General features: G+C 39.3%; 1 protein-coding gene across 1 annotated transcript in view; it reads right to left on the reverse strand.

Moving 5' to 3' along the window:
* AHI1 (Abelson helper integration site 1) overlaps positions 1-13,272 on the reverse strand; it is a gene marked incomplete at its 5' end in the record, with an annotated part of 647,577 nt that overhangs the window by 41,875 nt on the left and 592,430 nt on the right. Inside the window, 1 exon segment of the mRNA XM_082249437.1 lies at positions 1,278-1,357. Within this exon segment, the coding sequence (XP_082105563.1) occupies positions 1,278-1,357 (80 nt within the window).

Below are 13,272 nucleotides of genomic sequence, written 5' to 3' on the forward strand. Positions count from 1 at the left end.
GTCCGTCGGCGGTTCTTCTGATAACAAGCAATACGTTTCCAAGGATTATATGACTACTAATGATCTTGTACTTTGAACTGTATGTAAACCGACTTTTATAAGTTCTATGCACTGAGATATTGTACAACATAGACCATTGTTGTGTGGTCTCACTGTGTCCTTAATACACAATTATTTGCCTGTATTTTTCTATGATTTTAAAATATTTAGTTCTGTGTTGAATAAAAGAAATCTTTTTAACAAAACTCCTGTGCCCGAAATCTCTGTTTCCCAATCCTTCCAAATGTAATTGATCAATTGAAGATAGGGGCACACCCTAAATTGGATACGTCATGGCCAAGATGGCTGCTATCTGTGGACACATGACTTGTAAAATAGTTCTGTAAAGAGGAATGGTCAATAATTACTCCTTACCATTGTGCACGTCTGATCTGCAACTACAGGAAACGTTTGGTTGAAGTTATTGCTGCCAAAGGAGGTTCAACCAGTTATTAAATCCAAGGATTCAAATACTTTTTCCACCTGCACTTTGAATGTTTACATGGTGTGTTCAATAAAAACATGGCAACATTTCATTCTCTGTGTGTTATTAGTTTAAGCAGACTGTGATTGTCTATTGTTGTGACTTAGATGATGATGATCAGATCACATTTTATTTGTGCAGAAATCCATATCATTCCAAAGGGTTCACATACTTTTTCTTGCAGCTGTATGCCCAGGAAAAATACAACAAAGAAGACACGCAGGAGTGGTGACCATACGTACCAATGTCAGAGGATATAGATTTGACAATACTTTTTTTTTTTATCTTAACTGGACTAATGCAAAAGAATAATGTAAAACACTATTTTTAGCTACTGGGCACAGAAGTTTGTCTTGTATAGTAAATAGTTTATGCCTGCAATGTCCATAAATTTCCAGTAATCCTATTTATTTCTGTTTCCCATACAATTAAAGAGTTAAGTATCTTTAAATAATAAAATGTAAGTTAATTAATGACTGGAGTTCATGTTGTATACATGTTAATAAAAAAATGTTTTATTGCTTCCTGCTACAACATGTTAAAAATGTATAAAATACATAAAACAATTAGTGTTTACAAGTAAACAGAAGTAAAACATGTACAGGTTATACAAGTGAAAAAAAAAATATTTTGAAGTGATTGTTGGCAGTGTTCAATAATTATTGTTATACAGATAATGAAGTACTTTCCATGGGAATATTAGTTGCCACCACTGAAAGACATGAGAAGAACTCTTTTAACCAATGTTTCTTACTGTGTCACAGGTGAATCTGCATCTGTGTCATGCTGTGACATAAATTTCAGATCCTTTGACTTGCTGTGGACCACTGACATCTGCAAAAAACAACAAATACACACTGAAGAAGGAAGAAAGGCCAATTCTTTGTATCTTACAAAGCCACCAGCTTCCTGGGTAAGAGGAGAATATACCCCATTTCCAACACGTGGTCTCACTTGGGGTCTGCTTATTGTTATGTGGTTACAAGGAAGGAAACAGGCTTAGGCCCCATTTACCTCAGACAAGCAATTCTCAGGTGAGAAGCAAGCATTGCAGATTGTACAAAAGCAAACTCTTACTTGCACCTGGCCCTATACCACTAAAAAGGGGACTCTGTAACCAACCACACAACACAAACAAGGGAAAGAAAGATGATAGTAATTTTCTACAATTCATGAAAATTCCATCTGAGGTAAATGGACAGTAGTGATAGGGCAGAAGACTTGTTACTGATACCATTAGTATACCATGCAGTTAAAGATAGATTTAATTCTGTGCTTATAAAAAGGCAATTTTTGTGTCCAACCACTGAAAAATTAAAACATTCTGATTTTTTGCATTAGTAACAAGCACTCAGCTCCTCTTGTGTTGTGAGTATCCGGTTTTAAAATATATATTTTTTTTATCTATGTTCTATATATACATGTTTTACAGGGCATGCAGAATCACAAATTTCAGTCCCTCTCCCCACAAAACAACATACAATATAATGTTCCTACCACATAAACAAGCTAAAGTAAATTGGAGCTTACTAGTCTTTAGATATTGTTGCTGCTTTTCTTACCTTTTTTTTCTTTTCTTTTCTTTCTTTTATTTTTACCTAGTCATCTTAGAGCAGCAGCAATGTTAAAGTGTTAGGACTACAGAACACCTCACCCTCTCCATAACATAAGTGTGTATGAGTTGGAGGGTAGTGTTGTTCTGGAGTTCAGAAGTAAACAGGGCAGGTAGATAACACTGCTAAAGATTTCAGTGCAGCAGAGGTACAAATGCGGCGTCATGCATGATGTGATGGCACGGGGTATCCTTACTCCGCACAACACATCAGGCATCATACCACAGCATGAATGTATTTTAATGTATTTATTTGTATGATCGGAAATATATTGTAATGTAGTGTATTTATGCGCTGCGTCGCAGTACAGGGGAAAATATACCCCGACAAAGTATTGTTTTTTGTATATTCTTATGCAAATAAAGTATACATTTTCAACCAAAAAAAAGAGGTACAAGAATGTACAAGCTCACAGGATTCATTGCAGGCAAAACGTTTGTGCAGTTATCCAGCAAAACACTTTCAATTTTATATATAACAGATGAAAAGGGAGTGAATAAAGAAGGTTTATTGTTTGGGTTTACATACACTTTAAAAACTAAATTTACCTTTCATCTGTATCATTCACTTACACGGAGTTGTGTCGGAAACAACTACACTACAAAGCCAATGCAGCAGAGGGATTGTAGTTCTCAATCAAGTTGCACTGACATCATCACACTATTAGGTCATCGATACTTCATCAAGCTCTGTAGCTGAAGGTTTATATTTCGGTATGGATCAGAGCGGGAGTCTGCAGGAGCCAGAGCACTGCACCTGCAATCCACTGATCACAGCAGGCTCCGAAGCAAAAAATAAATAAAAAAATGTGCACCTTAAAGTGTCAGGACATCCCCAAAAAAAATTTGAATTATAGTAGGGGCTTGATGGACCAAATTAGTCACTGTTTTTTTTAACATGGCTTGGAAAATCTAACAGTGAGATGTTCTCGCTATAATTCAAGACTCTTGTAAACTTTTGAGCTTAGGGTTTTCTTGCCCTTGTGTATTCTTGTCCATACAAAAAATAAAAAAATCTAGCAGAGAGTGGAAACCCCCTATAATGACCACAGCCAGAGTTCATACCCAGAAGCAAAAAGCAGAAGTCTCAGAAACATGTCAGGTAGTTGGTTTCTCCATCATTTATCAAAAACTGAAATATTATTTTGAGTGCAATCACCATTTAGGTATCATGAATGTTCTTTTCACCAGAAGGCAGTATATATACAATAAATACACAGGTCAGTTAGATACCAGATACATAAAATATGATACTAGATATTAAGTACAGGATAAAAACAATTATAAATTGTAAAGAATAAATGTACTTTTAGTACAGTTATCCTTAAAATGCAGGCTCCCTCTACCCCATCAAGCCTTCCACTTACCTGTCCACAATAGACCGAAATCTTCACTGCGGGGCCTAATGCTGCCCATCCTATTCACAGAAAGTCTCCTGGGCTGTTTAGGCATTTGCAATAGATTTTCCATTCATTCCCTTCCATGAAGAGGCTATGCAGCACTCAGTGGCCCTAAAGCGAAGATTTCCATGGATCCTGGACAGGTAAGTGGAAGACTTAATGGGGTAAGGGGGAGCCTGAAACTTAAAGATAACCATATCCAAGGTAAAGTATTTACACTTAATCAAAATAATTATATGACCTTTTTGGATTACACAAGATCCTGAATATGCAAGAAACTACTGATGGCAATGAGCCACTAAATCTAAAGACAACAAAAAGCAAGAAAGGTACACTAGCCTAGTGCATTACAAAAGATATTGTTTATTAGAGTGTGCTCTGAGGAAGAGGGTTTACCCACAAACCACACCAGGGTCAGCTTTGCATTGGGTGCCTTTGGGCCTTTCTAGAGCTACTAATTGAGGCTACAGTCGGAGTCACCTTCTGGTTTATGTCATGTGCTGTGCACTCATCTAGCTTTGTGAGTATATTTAACTGTGTTTTATATTCTAATAGATGGTACCATTGGTAATGCACTAGGCTGGTGCACCCTTCTTGTTTTTTGTTGTCCAGAGTTTAGGATCCCCTTGTCTGACAAAAGCTGCATAGCTTGGAGACTATGTGGTGACCTGTGGAAAATCCATAACACGAGAATATCCACACAGTTGTGTTCTCCAACTGGGTGCCACTGTGATTTATTGCACTTGAGGGCAGAGGAGTTGTCTTATTGTATGCACTAAACCTAAAGGATTATTAGGCCACACCTCCTGAAATATGTCAAACCCAAAAGGGACTTCCAGTTGGCATATGAAAAATCCAAATAGATTTTTGGAAAAATTTATAAAAAGCACCTGAATTCCACAGTCATCTTGTTTGTAAAGTATGTATTTCATTAGCTTTTCCATAGCTCTAAATTACTCCTCCTGGGATGACTTAATGCTGATGCATGAGGTCTTAGATACAGCGTTTGCTATGTATTTGGTATCGCAAAAAATTGCCTTGTGAAAAAAACGACTTGATGTCACGGCTGTAACATTCCCATGGGGCTACAGACGTATGGGAATCTTTTCAACATTGAGGCCTGCCTAAATTGTCTATCTAAACTCAAAACCTTTTGTTTAACTTTGGCCAGAAATGGAAAGGTAAGAACCTCTGTCAGGTTTTTATTCGTGTCTACTTTTTGTGGAGATTCACTCTCCCTATTTGTCATGGTGACTATAGTGATCAAAATTTTACAGTTACTCTGAAACAGAAATACAGGGTAAATCTTCTAGCTGGGATATCTGACCTAGTCACAATTGTCCAAGATTGATTTTGTCTCCCTTTGGAGAGATTTTCTCTTCTTTCCAGTTGTGTCTGTGGGACAGGGAATGAAGGGAAATATCCCTATTGGGACACAGACCGCAAAATGATTCCGACTGAAATTCTAATCATCCCTACCATATCAAAAATACAAAAAATAAAATAAAATAAGATTTGGGCTTTAGCTACACTGTAAAATGAATAAACTATTAACTGGTAAATGCATTAAAGTGTATCTAAAGCCCAAACTTTTTTTTTTTCTTGTAGAAAAAATTGTTATGGGTTAAGACATCGGTCATGATTTTATTGCTCTTTAATTTCCTATTTGGGAAATGTATTCTCACTTTTTTGACCTGGTGACCACTGTCACTGGCACCAAAAAAGTGGGAAAAAAATCCAACATTTTGGCTTGAAGGTATCAGTCTATAATTCAGGGACTATGAATACCATGTCTGTGTCCTGTACTGTATGAAATAAAAAGAGACACAGTATCCATTCAGTTCTAACAAAACTAAAAGATTAATTCAAGACATCTGCATCCTTAAAACTTTAATCCTGTATTTAGTCCAGAAGAAAACTACACTGTTATTATAAATAACTGTTAATAGCCAGTTAAAATTGTGCATTCGGAAAAAAACATCCAGCCTTTATTGAAACCATCTACTGATACAGAGCTAGCTACAGCTAGCTGTTGTGGAGGCATATTCTACTTTTTCACAGCTCTTAAGCTGGCCCATACACTGTTAGATTTTTTTTTGGTTAACCTGTGGGCTGAATAAAAAAAGAATTTTTAACACATTTTTTCATCAATGCTATACAGCACAGATGGATGAATACCCCAGCTGGGCTATTGTATTCTGACAACTGATGCTGGTTGTCAGAATGCTCAAACAGTGGCTGCAGCTGACTGGATGTAGTCCCTGTTCGACTGACAATTTTCCACCTGGCTCCTTCCATTTTTTATTAAAGGCTGTTGGGTAAAAGAAGACTAACAGGGCCAGCCACAAAGCCAATTTCAGCCAGTTCATCAGTAACTGTCTGAAATTCAAACAGCATATAGCCAGCTTTAATGAAAATGTGTGAAGGGTGTGCTGATAAATAAAAAGCGTAAGCTGCAACCAAAGATCCAAGTACTGGAAATATAAAGTGAAAAAATTTAAATTCTGGTGCGCTAAAATATTGAGATGTCACTCTCAAATGCGTTATGCACAAAGATAGGCAGGATCAAAAACCAAGGTGCCTATGATCTGCAATAAATAACACATAAATATGTGTACAAAGTGCCTGAAAAAATATTACAACAGTGAAAATGTAATCAAATAAACAGTTGGTGCAAAAGTTTCAAGTGAAATATTTTACAATTCAAAGAAACACAAATAAACACAAATATCAAATGTCCGTTAATATCCAAAATAGTAAATGTAGATAAATCAGAAATAGTGCTTCAGGTAACAGCCGGATGACAGATTTAATTGTCTGATGTCCCACCACCTATGCAAGTTTGCTTTTTACCAGCAGATAGGTATTAAGGGCGTAAAGACAGACACCTCAAGAGTAAATCCTCATGATGAAAAGGAAGGTGTATTATATATATTCCCACACCTCTTAAAGGAGGTGGGTGGGCCTCTTACCAGATGACGGAAGTTCTTGGGCCTGTATATATTCCCTATATGGGATTTCCTCCTTCCTCCTCTCCGGGTTCCCTCTAGGGTGAATATCCTAATGATCTTTTGTGGTCTTATACTATTCAGGTTCCCAATGTTGTCATACATGAAAACAAAAAGGCGGCCAATAGTGCATTATCCCCATAAACTTTTATGGAATAAAAAAATGCACAGGCATACCCCACTTTTAAGTGCACAATGGGACCAGAGCATGTATGTAAAACGAAAATGTACTTAAAGTGAAGCAATACCTTTATTCATTTCTCAATGCATGTAAATACACTAGCTCTACAGGGAGTGCAGAATTATTAGGCAAATGAATATTTTGACCACATCATCCTCTTTATGCATGTTGTCTTACTCCAAGCTGTATAGGCTCGAAAGCCTACTACCAATTAAGCATATTAGGTGATGTGCATCTCTGTAATGAGAAGGGGTGTGGTCTAATGACATCAACACCCTATATCAGGTGTGCATAATTATTAGGCAACTTCCTTTCCTTGGGCAAAATGGGTCAAAAGAAGGACTTGACAGGCTCAGAAAAGTCAAAAATAGTGAGATAGCTTGCAGAGGGATGCAGCACTCTTAAAATTGCAAAGCTTCTGAAGCGTGATCATCGAACAATCAAGCATTTCATTCAAAATAGTCAACAGGGTCGCAAGAAGCGTGTGGAAAAACCAAGGCGCAAAATAACAGCCCATGAACTGAGAAAAGTCAAGCGTGCAGCTGCCAAGATGCCACTTGCCACCAGTTTGGCCATATTTCAGAGCTGCAACATCACTGGAGTGCCCAAAAGCACAAGGTGTGCAATACTCAGACATGGCCAAGGTAAGAAAGGCTGAAAGACGACCACCACTGAACAAGACACACAAGCTGAAACATCAAGACTGGGCCAAGAAATATCTCAAGACTGATTTTTCAAAGGTTTTATGGACTGATGAAATGAGAGTGAGTCTTGATGGGCCAGATGGATGGGCCCGTGGCTGGATTGGTAAAGGGCAGAGAGCTCCAGTCCGACTCAGACGCCAGCAAGGTGGAGTACTGGTTTGGGCTGGTATCATCAAAGATGAGCTTGTGGGGCCTTTTCGGGTTGAGGATGGAGTCAAGCTCAACTCCCAGTCCTACTGCCAGTTTCTGAAAGACACCTTCTTCAAGCAGTGATACAGGAAGAAGTCTGCATCCTTCAAGAAAAACATGATTTTCATGCAGGACAATGCTCCACCACACACGCCCAAGTACTCCACAGCGTGGCTGGCAAGAAAGGGTATAAAAGAAGAAAAGCTAATGACATGGCCTCCTTGTTCACCTGATCTGAACCCCATTGAGAACCTGTGGTCCATCATCAAATGTGAGATTTACAAGGAGGGAAAACAGTACACCTCTCTGAACAGTGTCTGGGAGGCTGTGGTTGCTGCTGCACGCAATGTTGATGGTGAACAGATCAAAACACTGACAGAATCCATGGATGGCAGGCTTTTGAGTGCCCTTGCAAAGAAAGGTGGCTATATTGGTCACTGATTTGTTTTTGTTTTGTTTTTGAATGTCAGAAATGTATATTTGTGAATGTTGAGATGTTATATTGGTTTCACTGGTAAAAATAAATAATTGAAATGGGTATACTGTATATTTGATTTTTGTTAAGTTGCCTAATAATTATGCACAGTAATAGTCACCTGCACACACAGATATCCCCCTAAAATAGCTAAAACTAAAAACAAACTAAAAACTACTTCCAAAAATAGTCAGCTTTGATATTGAGTTTTTTGGGTTCATTGAGAACATGGTTGTTGTTCAATAATAAAATTAATCCTCAAAAATACTCATTTGCCTAATAATTCTGCACTCCCTGTATAGGAAATCTTGGTCAGCTTGACATGGCACTGCTCCCAAACCATAAGTGACAAGGACACCAAACTTGGGGAGCATGTTAAGGGGAACCAGGTCTATGACATGGTAGATTACCTAGGCAAGCTGGCCAACCACTAAATAGGATATGTTGTAGTCCTGGGTCCCCTCTCGATGCTCCCTAAGTTTGGTATCCCTGTCACTTATGGTTTGGGAGTAGTGCCATGTCAAGCTGACCAAGATTTCCCATAGACGCCAATGTTAAAAATCGGGAATAGTGCAATGCCAAGCTGACCAAGTTGTGTCCGTACTCGCGAGTGTACGTAAAGTGAGTGTACGTAAAACAGGGTATGCCTGTATGCACTTACAAGATCACCGTAAAATGCTGCCTTAGAAGTTCTAGTAGTGTTATGTGTTATTTATTGCAGATCATAGGCACCTTGGTTTTTGATCCTGCCTATCTTTGTGCATCACGCATTTGAGAGTGACATCTCAATATTTTAGCGCACCAGAATTTACATATAGCCAGCTTTACTGTAAAGAATATTTTTCATATGTGGCAGTAAAATCCCTTTTCCTCCAGGAACAGAGTGCCCCCTTGTCATCTGCAGTTATTAACAACTTAGCACCAAATTTAATACATGGACTATTTATGTATTCATACAGCCCCAATTCCAAAAAAATTGGGACGCTGTGTAAAGTCTACATAAAAACAGAATGCAATGATTTGCAAATTTTATAAACCCATATTTTATTCACAATAGAAAATAGAAAACATAACAAATGTTTAAACTGAGAAAATGTACAATTTAAAGAAAAAAAATAAGGTAATTTAGAAATTGATTGACAGCAACCCGTCTCAAAAAAGTTGGGCTAGGGCAACAAAAAGCTGGCAAAGTAAGCAATACTATCAAGGAAGAGCTGGAACAACAATTTGCAACTAATTAGGGTAATTTGCAACAAGTCAGTAACACGACCAGGTATAAAAAAGGCATCCTAAATAGTGAGAGTGCCTCAGAAGTAAAGATGGGCAGAGGTTCACCAATCTGTGAAAAGCTGTATCTAATAAATGTTGCAAAATTTCAGAATAATGTTCCTCAATGTAAAATTGCAAAGACTTTAACCACTTAAGCCCCGGAAGATTTTACCCCCTTCCTGACCAGGGGGTATTTTGCGATTCGGCACTGCGTGACTTTAACGGACAATTGCGCGGTCGTGCGACGCTGTACCTAAACGAATTTGACGTCCTTTTTTTCCCACAAACAGAGCTTTCTTTTGGTGGTATTTGATCACCTGTGCGATTTTTTGATCACGCGCTATAAACAAAAAAAGAGTGTCAATTTTGCAAAAATAACAATATTTTTCACATTTTTTTATATGAAATTCCCCCCAAAAAAAAAGTAAAAATCAAAATTTTTTAAAATTTTCGGCCAATTTGTTTTATGCTACCTATGTTTGGTAAAAAAAAATCGCAAAAAGCGTATTTTGATTGGTTTGCGCAAAAGTTATCGCGTTTACTAACAAAGGGAAAGATTTTTGTCATTTTTGTTGTTTTTTTTTTTAACGCGTAATGGCGGCGATCTGCGATTTTTTTTGCGGTACTGCGACATTGGGGCGGACAGATCGGACCCTTGACTAACATTTTTGACACTTTTGGGGTTACCAGTGACATTTCTACAGTAATCAGTGCTATACATATGCACTGTTACTGTAAGAATACACTGGTTGTGAAGGGGTTAACTTTATTTGGAAGGGAGGGGCTGTGTGTATCCCTAGGGGCGTGCTTTCTACTGTGATTGGCTGTGGCTTGAGCTGTAAGGACACTGATCAACGGATCTACATACTAGATCCGTTTTATCAGTGTCTTTACAGCGAGGAGAATGACAGGCAGCTTGTTTACACAAGCTGCCTGACATTCTCCCTCTCCCCCGCCGATCGCCGAGTGACCGGCGGACATCGGGTCCGCTGGTCACACGCGCGGGGGGTCCGTGACCACGCGGGAGCGGGAGCGCGCCTCGGGGGGCGCGCGCTCGCTCCCTAGACCCTCACAAGCTAGTGACGTAGCCCTACGTCACTTTGCCTGTGAGGGGCTGACTGCCGACGTAGATCGGCGTTAGGCAGTCGGCAAGTGGTTAAATATATATTCATCTACAGTACATAATATTTTCAAAAGATTGCAAGAGTCTGGAGAAATCTCTGCGTGCAAGGGACAAGGCTAATCCCCAGTATTGGATGCCTGTGATCTTAGGCCCTCAGACTGCCCTGCATTAAAAACCGATATGATTCTGTGATGGGCATCACTGCATGAGCTCAGGAATACTTCCAAAAAATCAGTCTGTGAACACAGTTTACCGTGATATACAAAAATGCAAGGTAAAGCTCTATCATGCAAAGAAAAAGTCATATCTGAACATGATCTAGAAATGTCGCAGTCTTCTCTGGGCCAAAGCTCATTTAAAATGGTCCGTTGCAAAGTGGAAAACTGTTCTGTGGTTAGCCAAATTGAAATTTGTCATTCTTTTTGGCAAACATGGATGCCAAATCCTCTGGACTAAACAGAAGAGGGACCTTATGGCTTGTTTTCCGGCCACAGTTTAACAGCCTGTGTCTCTGATGATATGGTATTGCATTATTGCATTTGGAATGGGCAGCTTGCACATCTGGAGAGGCACCATCAATACTGAAAGATACAGTCAGGTCCATAAATATTGGGACATCGACACAATTCTAATCTTTTTGGCTCTATACACCCTTACAATGGATTTGAAATGAAACAAGCAAGATGTGCATTAACTGCAGACTTTCAGCTTTAATTTGAGGGTATTTACATCCAAATCAGGTAAACGGTGTAGGAATTACAACAGTTTGTATATATGCCTCCCACTTTTTAAGGGACCAAAAGTAATGGGACAGATAAACAATCATAAATCAAACTTTCACTTTTTAATACTTGGTTGCAAATCCTTTGCAGTCAATTACAGCCTGAAGTCTGGAACGCATAGACATCACCAGACACTGGGTTTCATCCCTGGTGATGCTCTGCCAGGTCTCTACTGCAACTGTCTTCAGTTCCTGCTTGTTCTTGGGGCATTTTCCCTTCAGTTTTGTCTTCAGCAAGTGAAATGCATGCTCAATCGAATTCAGGTCATTTGATTGACTTGGCCATTGCATAACATTCCACTTCTTTCCCTTAAAAAACTCTATGGTTGCTTTCGCAGTATGCTTTGGGTCATCTGCACTGTGAAGCGCCATCCAAAGAGTTCTGAAGCATTTGGCTGAATATGAGCAGATAATATTGCCCAAAACACTTCAGAATTCATCCTGCTGCTTTTGTCAGCAGTCACATCATCAATAAATACAAGAGAACCAGTTCCATTGGCAGCCATACATGCCCACGCCATGACACTACCACCACCATGCTTCACTGATGATGTGGTATGCTTTGGATCATGAGCAGTTCCTCTCCATATTCTTCTATTCCCATCACTCTGGTACAAGTTGATCTTGGTCTCATCTGTCCATAGGATGTTGTTCCAGAACTGTGAAGGCTTTTTTAGATGTTGTTTGGCAAACTCTAATCTGGCCTTCCTGTTTTTGAGGCTCACCAATGGTTTACATCTTGTGGTGAACCCTCTGTATTCACTCTGGTGAAGTCTTCTCTTGATTGTTGACTTTGACACACATACACCTACCTTGTGGAGAGTGTTCTTGATCTGGCCAACTGTTGTGAAAGGTGTTTTCTTCACCAGGGAAAGAATTCTTCGGTCATCCACCAAAGTTGTTTTCCGTGGTTTTCAAGGTCTTTTGGTGTTGCTGAGCTCACCGGTGGGTTCTTTCTTTTTAAGGATGTTCCAAACAGTTGATTTGGCCACATCTAATGTTTTTGCTATCTCTCTGATGGGTTTGTTTTGTTTTTTCAGCCTAATAATGGCTTGCTTCACTGATAGTGACAGCTCTTTGGATCTCATATTGAGAGTTGACAGCAACAGATTCCAAATGCAAATAGCACACTTGAAATTAACTCTGGACCTTTTATCTGCTCCTTGTAAATGAGATAATGAGGGAATAACACACACCTGGCCATGGAATAGCTGAGCAGCCAATTGTCCCATTACTTTTGGTCCCTTAAAAAGTAGGAGGCACATATACAAACTGTTGTAATTCCTACACCTTTCACCTGTTTTTGATGTAAATACCCTCAAATTAAAGTTGAAAGTCTGCAGTTAAAGCACATCTTGTTTGTTTCATTTCAAATCCATTTGGGTGGTGTATAGAGCCAAAAAGATTAGAATTGTGCCGATGTCCCAATATTTATGGACCTGACTGTATATCCAGGTTTAAGAGCAGCAAATACTGCCATCCAGATTATGTCTTTTTTTTTAGGGAAGGCCTTGTATATTTCAGCAAGGCAATGCTAAACCGCATACTGCGTCTATGTCAACAGCATGGCTTTATGGGTTTATGAGTATTTAATTGGCCTGTTTGCATTTCAGACCTTACACATCTGAAAATACAGTATTTGGCGCAAAACAAAAAAAGGATAATGAGAACTGTTGAGTAGTTTGAATCCTATATCAGGCAAGAACAGGACAACATTCCTTTCCCAAAACTCCAGCAAATCGTCTCCTAAGTTCCCAGACATTTATGTTGACCACTAGCCGACCGCCCGCATGCCTCATATATACTGTGGCAGGCTGGCTCAGCTGTGCGAATCGACGTATAGGTACGACGGTTTGTGGGAGTGGTGTGAGTGCGTGCTGCCGGTGATGCACTCCTGCCCCCACTAGGCAGCAGGATGCCGATCCACGGAGCCGGCAGCCACGATTGCCGTCGGGCACCCATAATTGCTCCCCACCGAGAGAGAAGGATGGTCAGCTGTTGTAAACA

The sequence above is a fragment of the Pelophylax lessonae genome (assembly GCF_965119305.1).
Source record: "Pelophylax lessonae genome assembly, chromosome: 3".
NCBI lineage: Eukaryota > Metazoa > Chordata > Amphibia > Anura > Ranidae > Pelophylax > Pelophylax lessonae.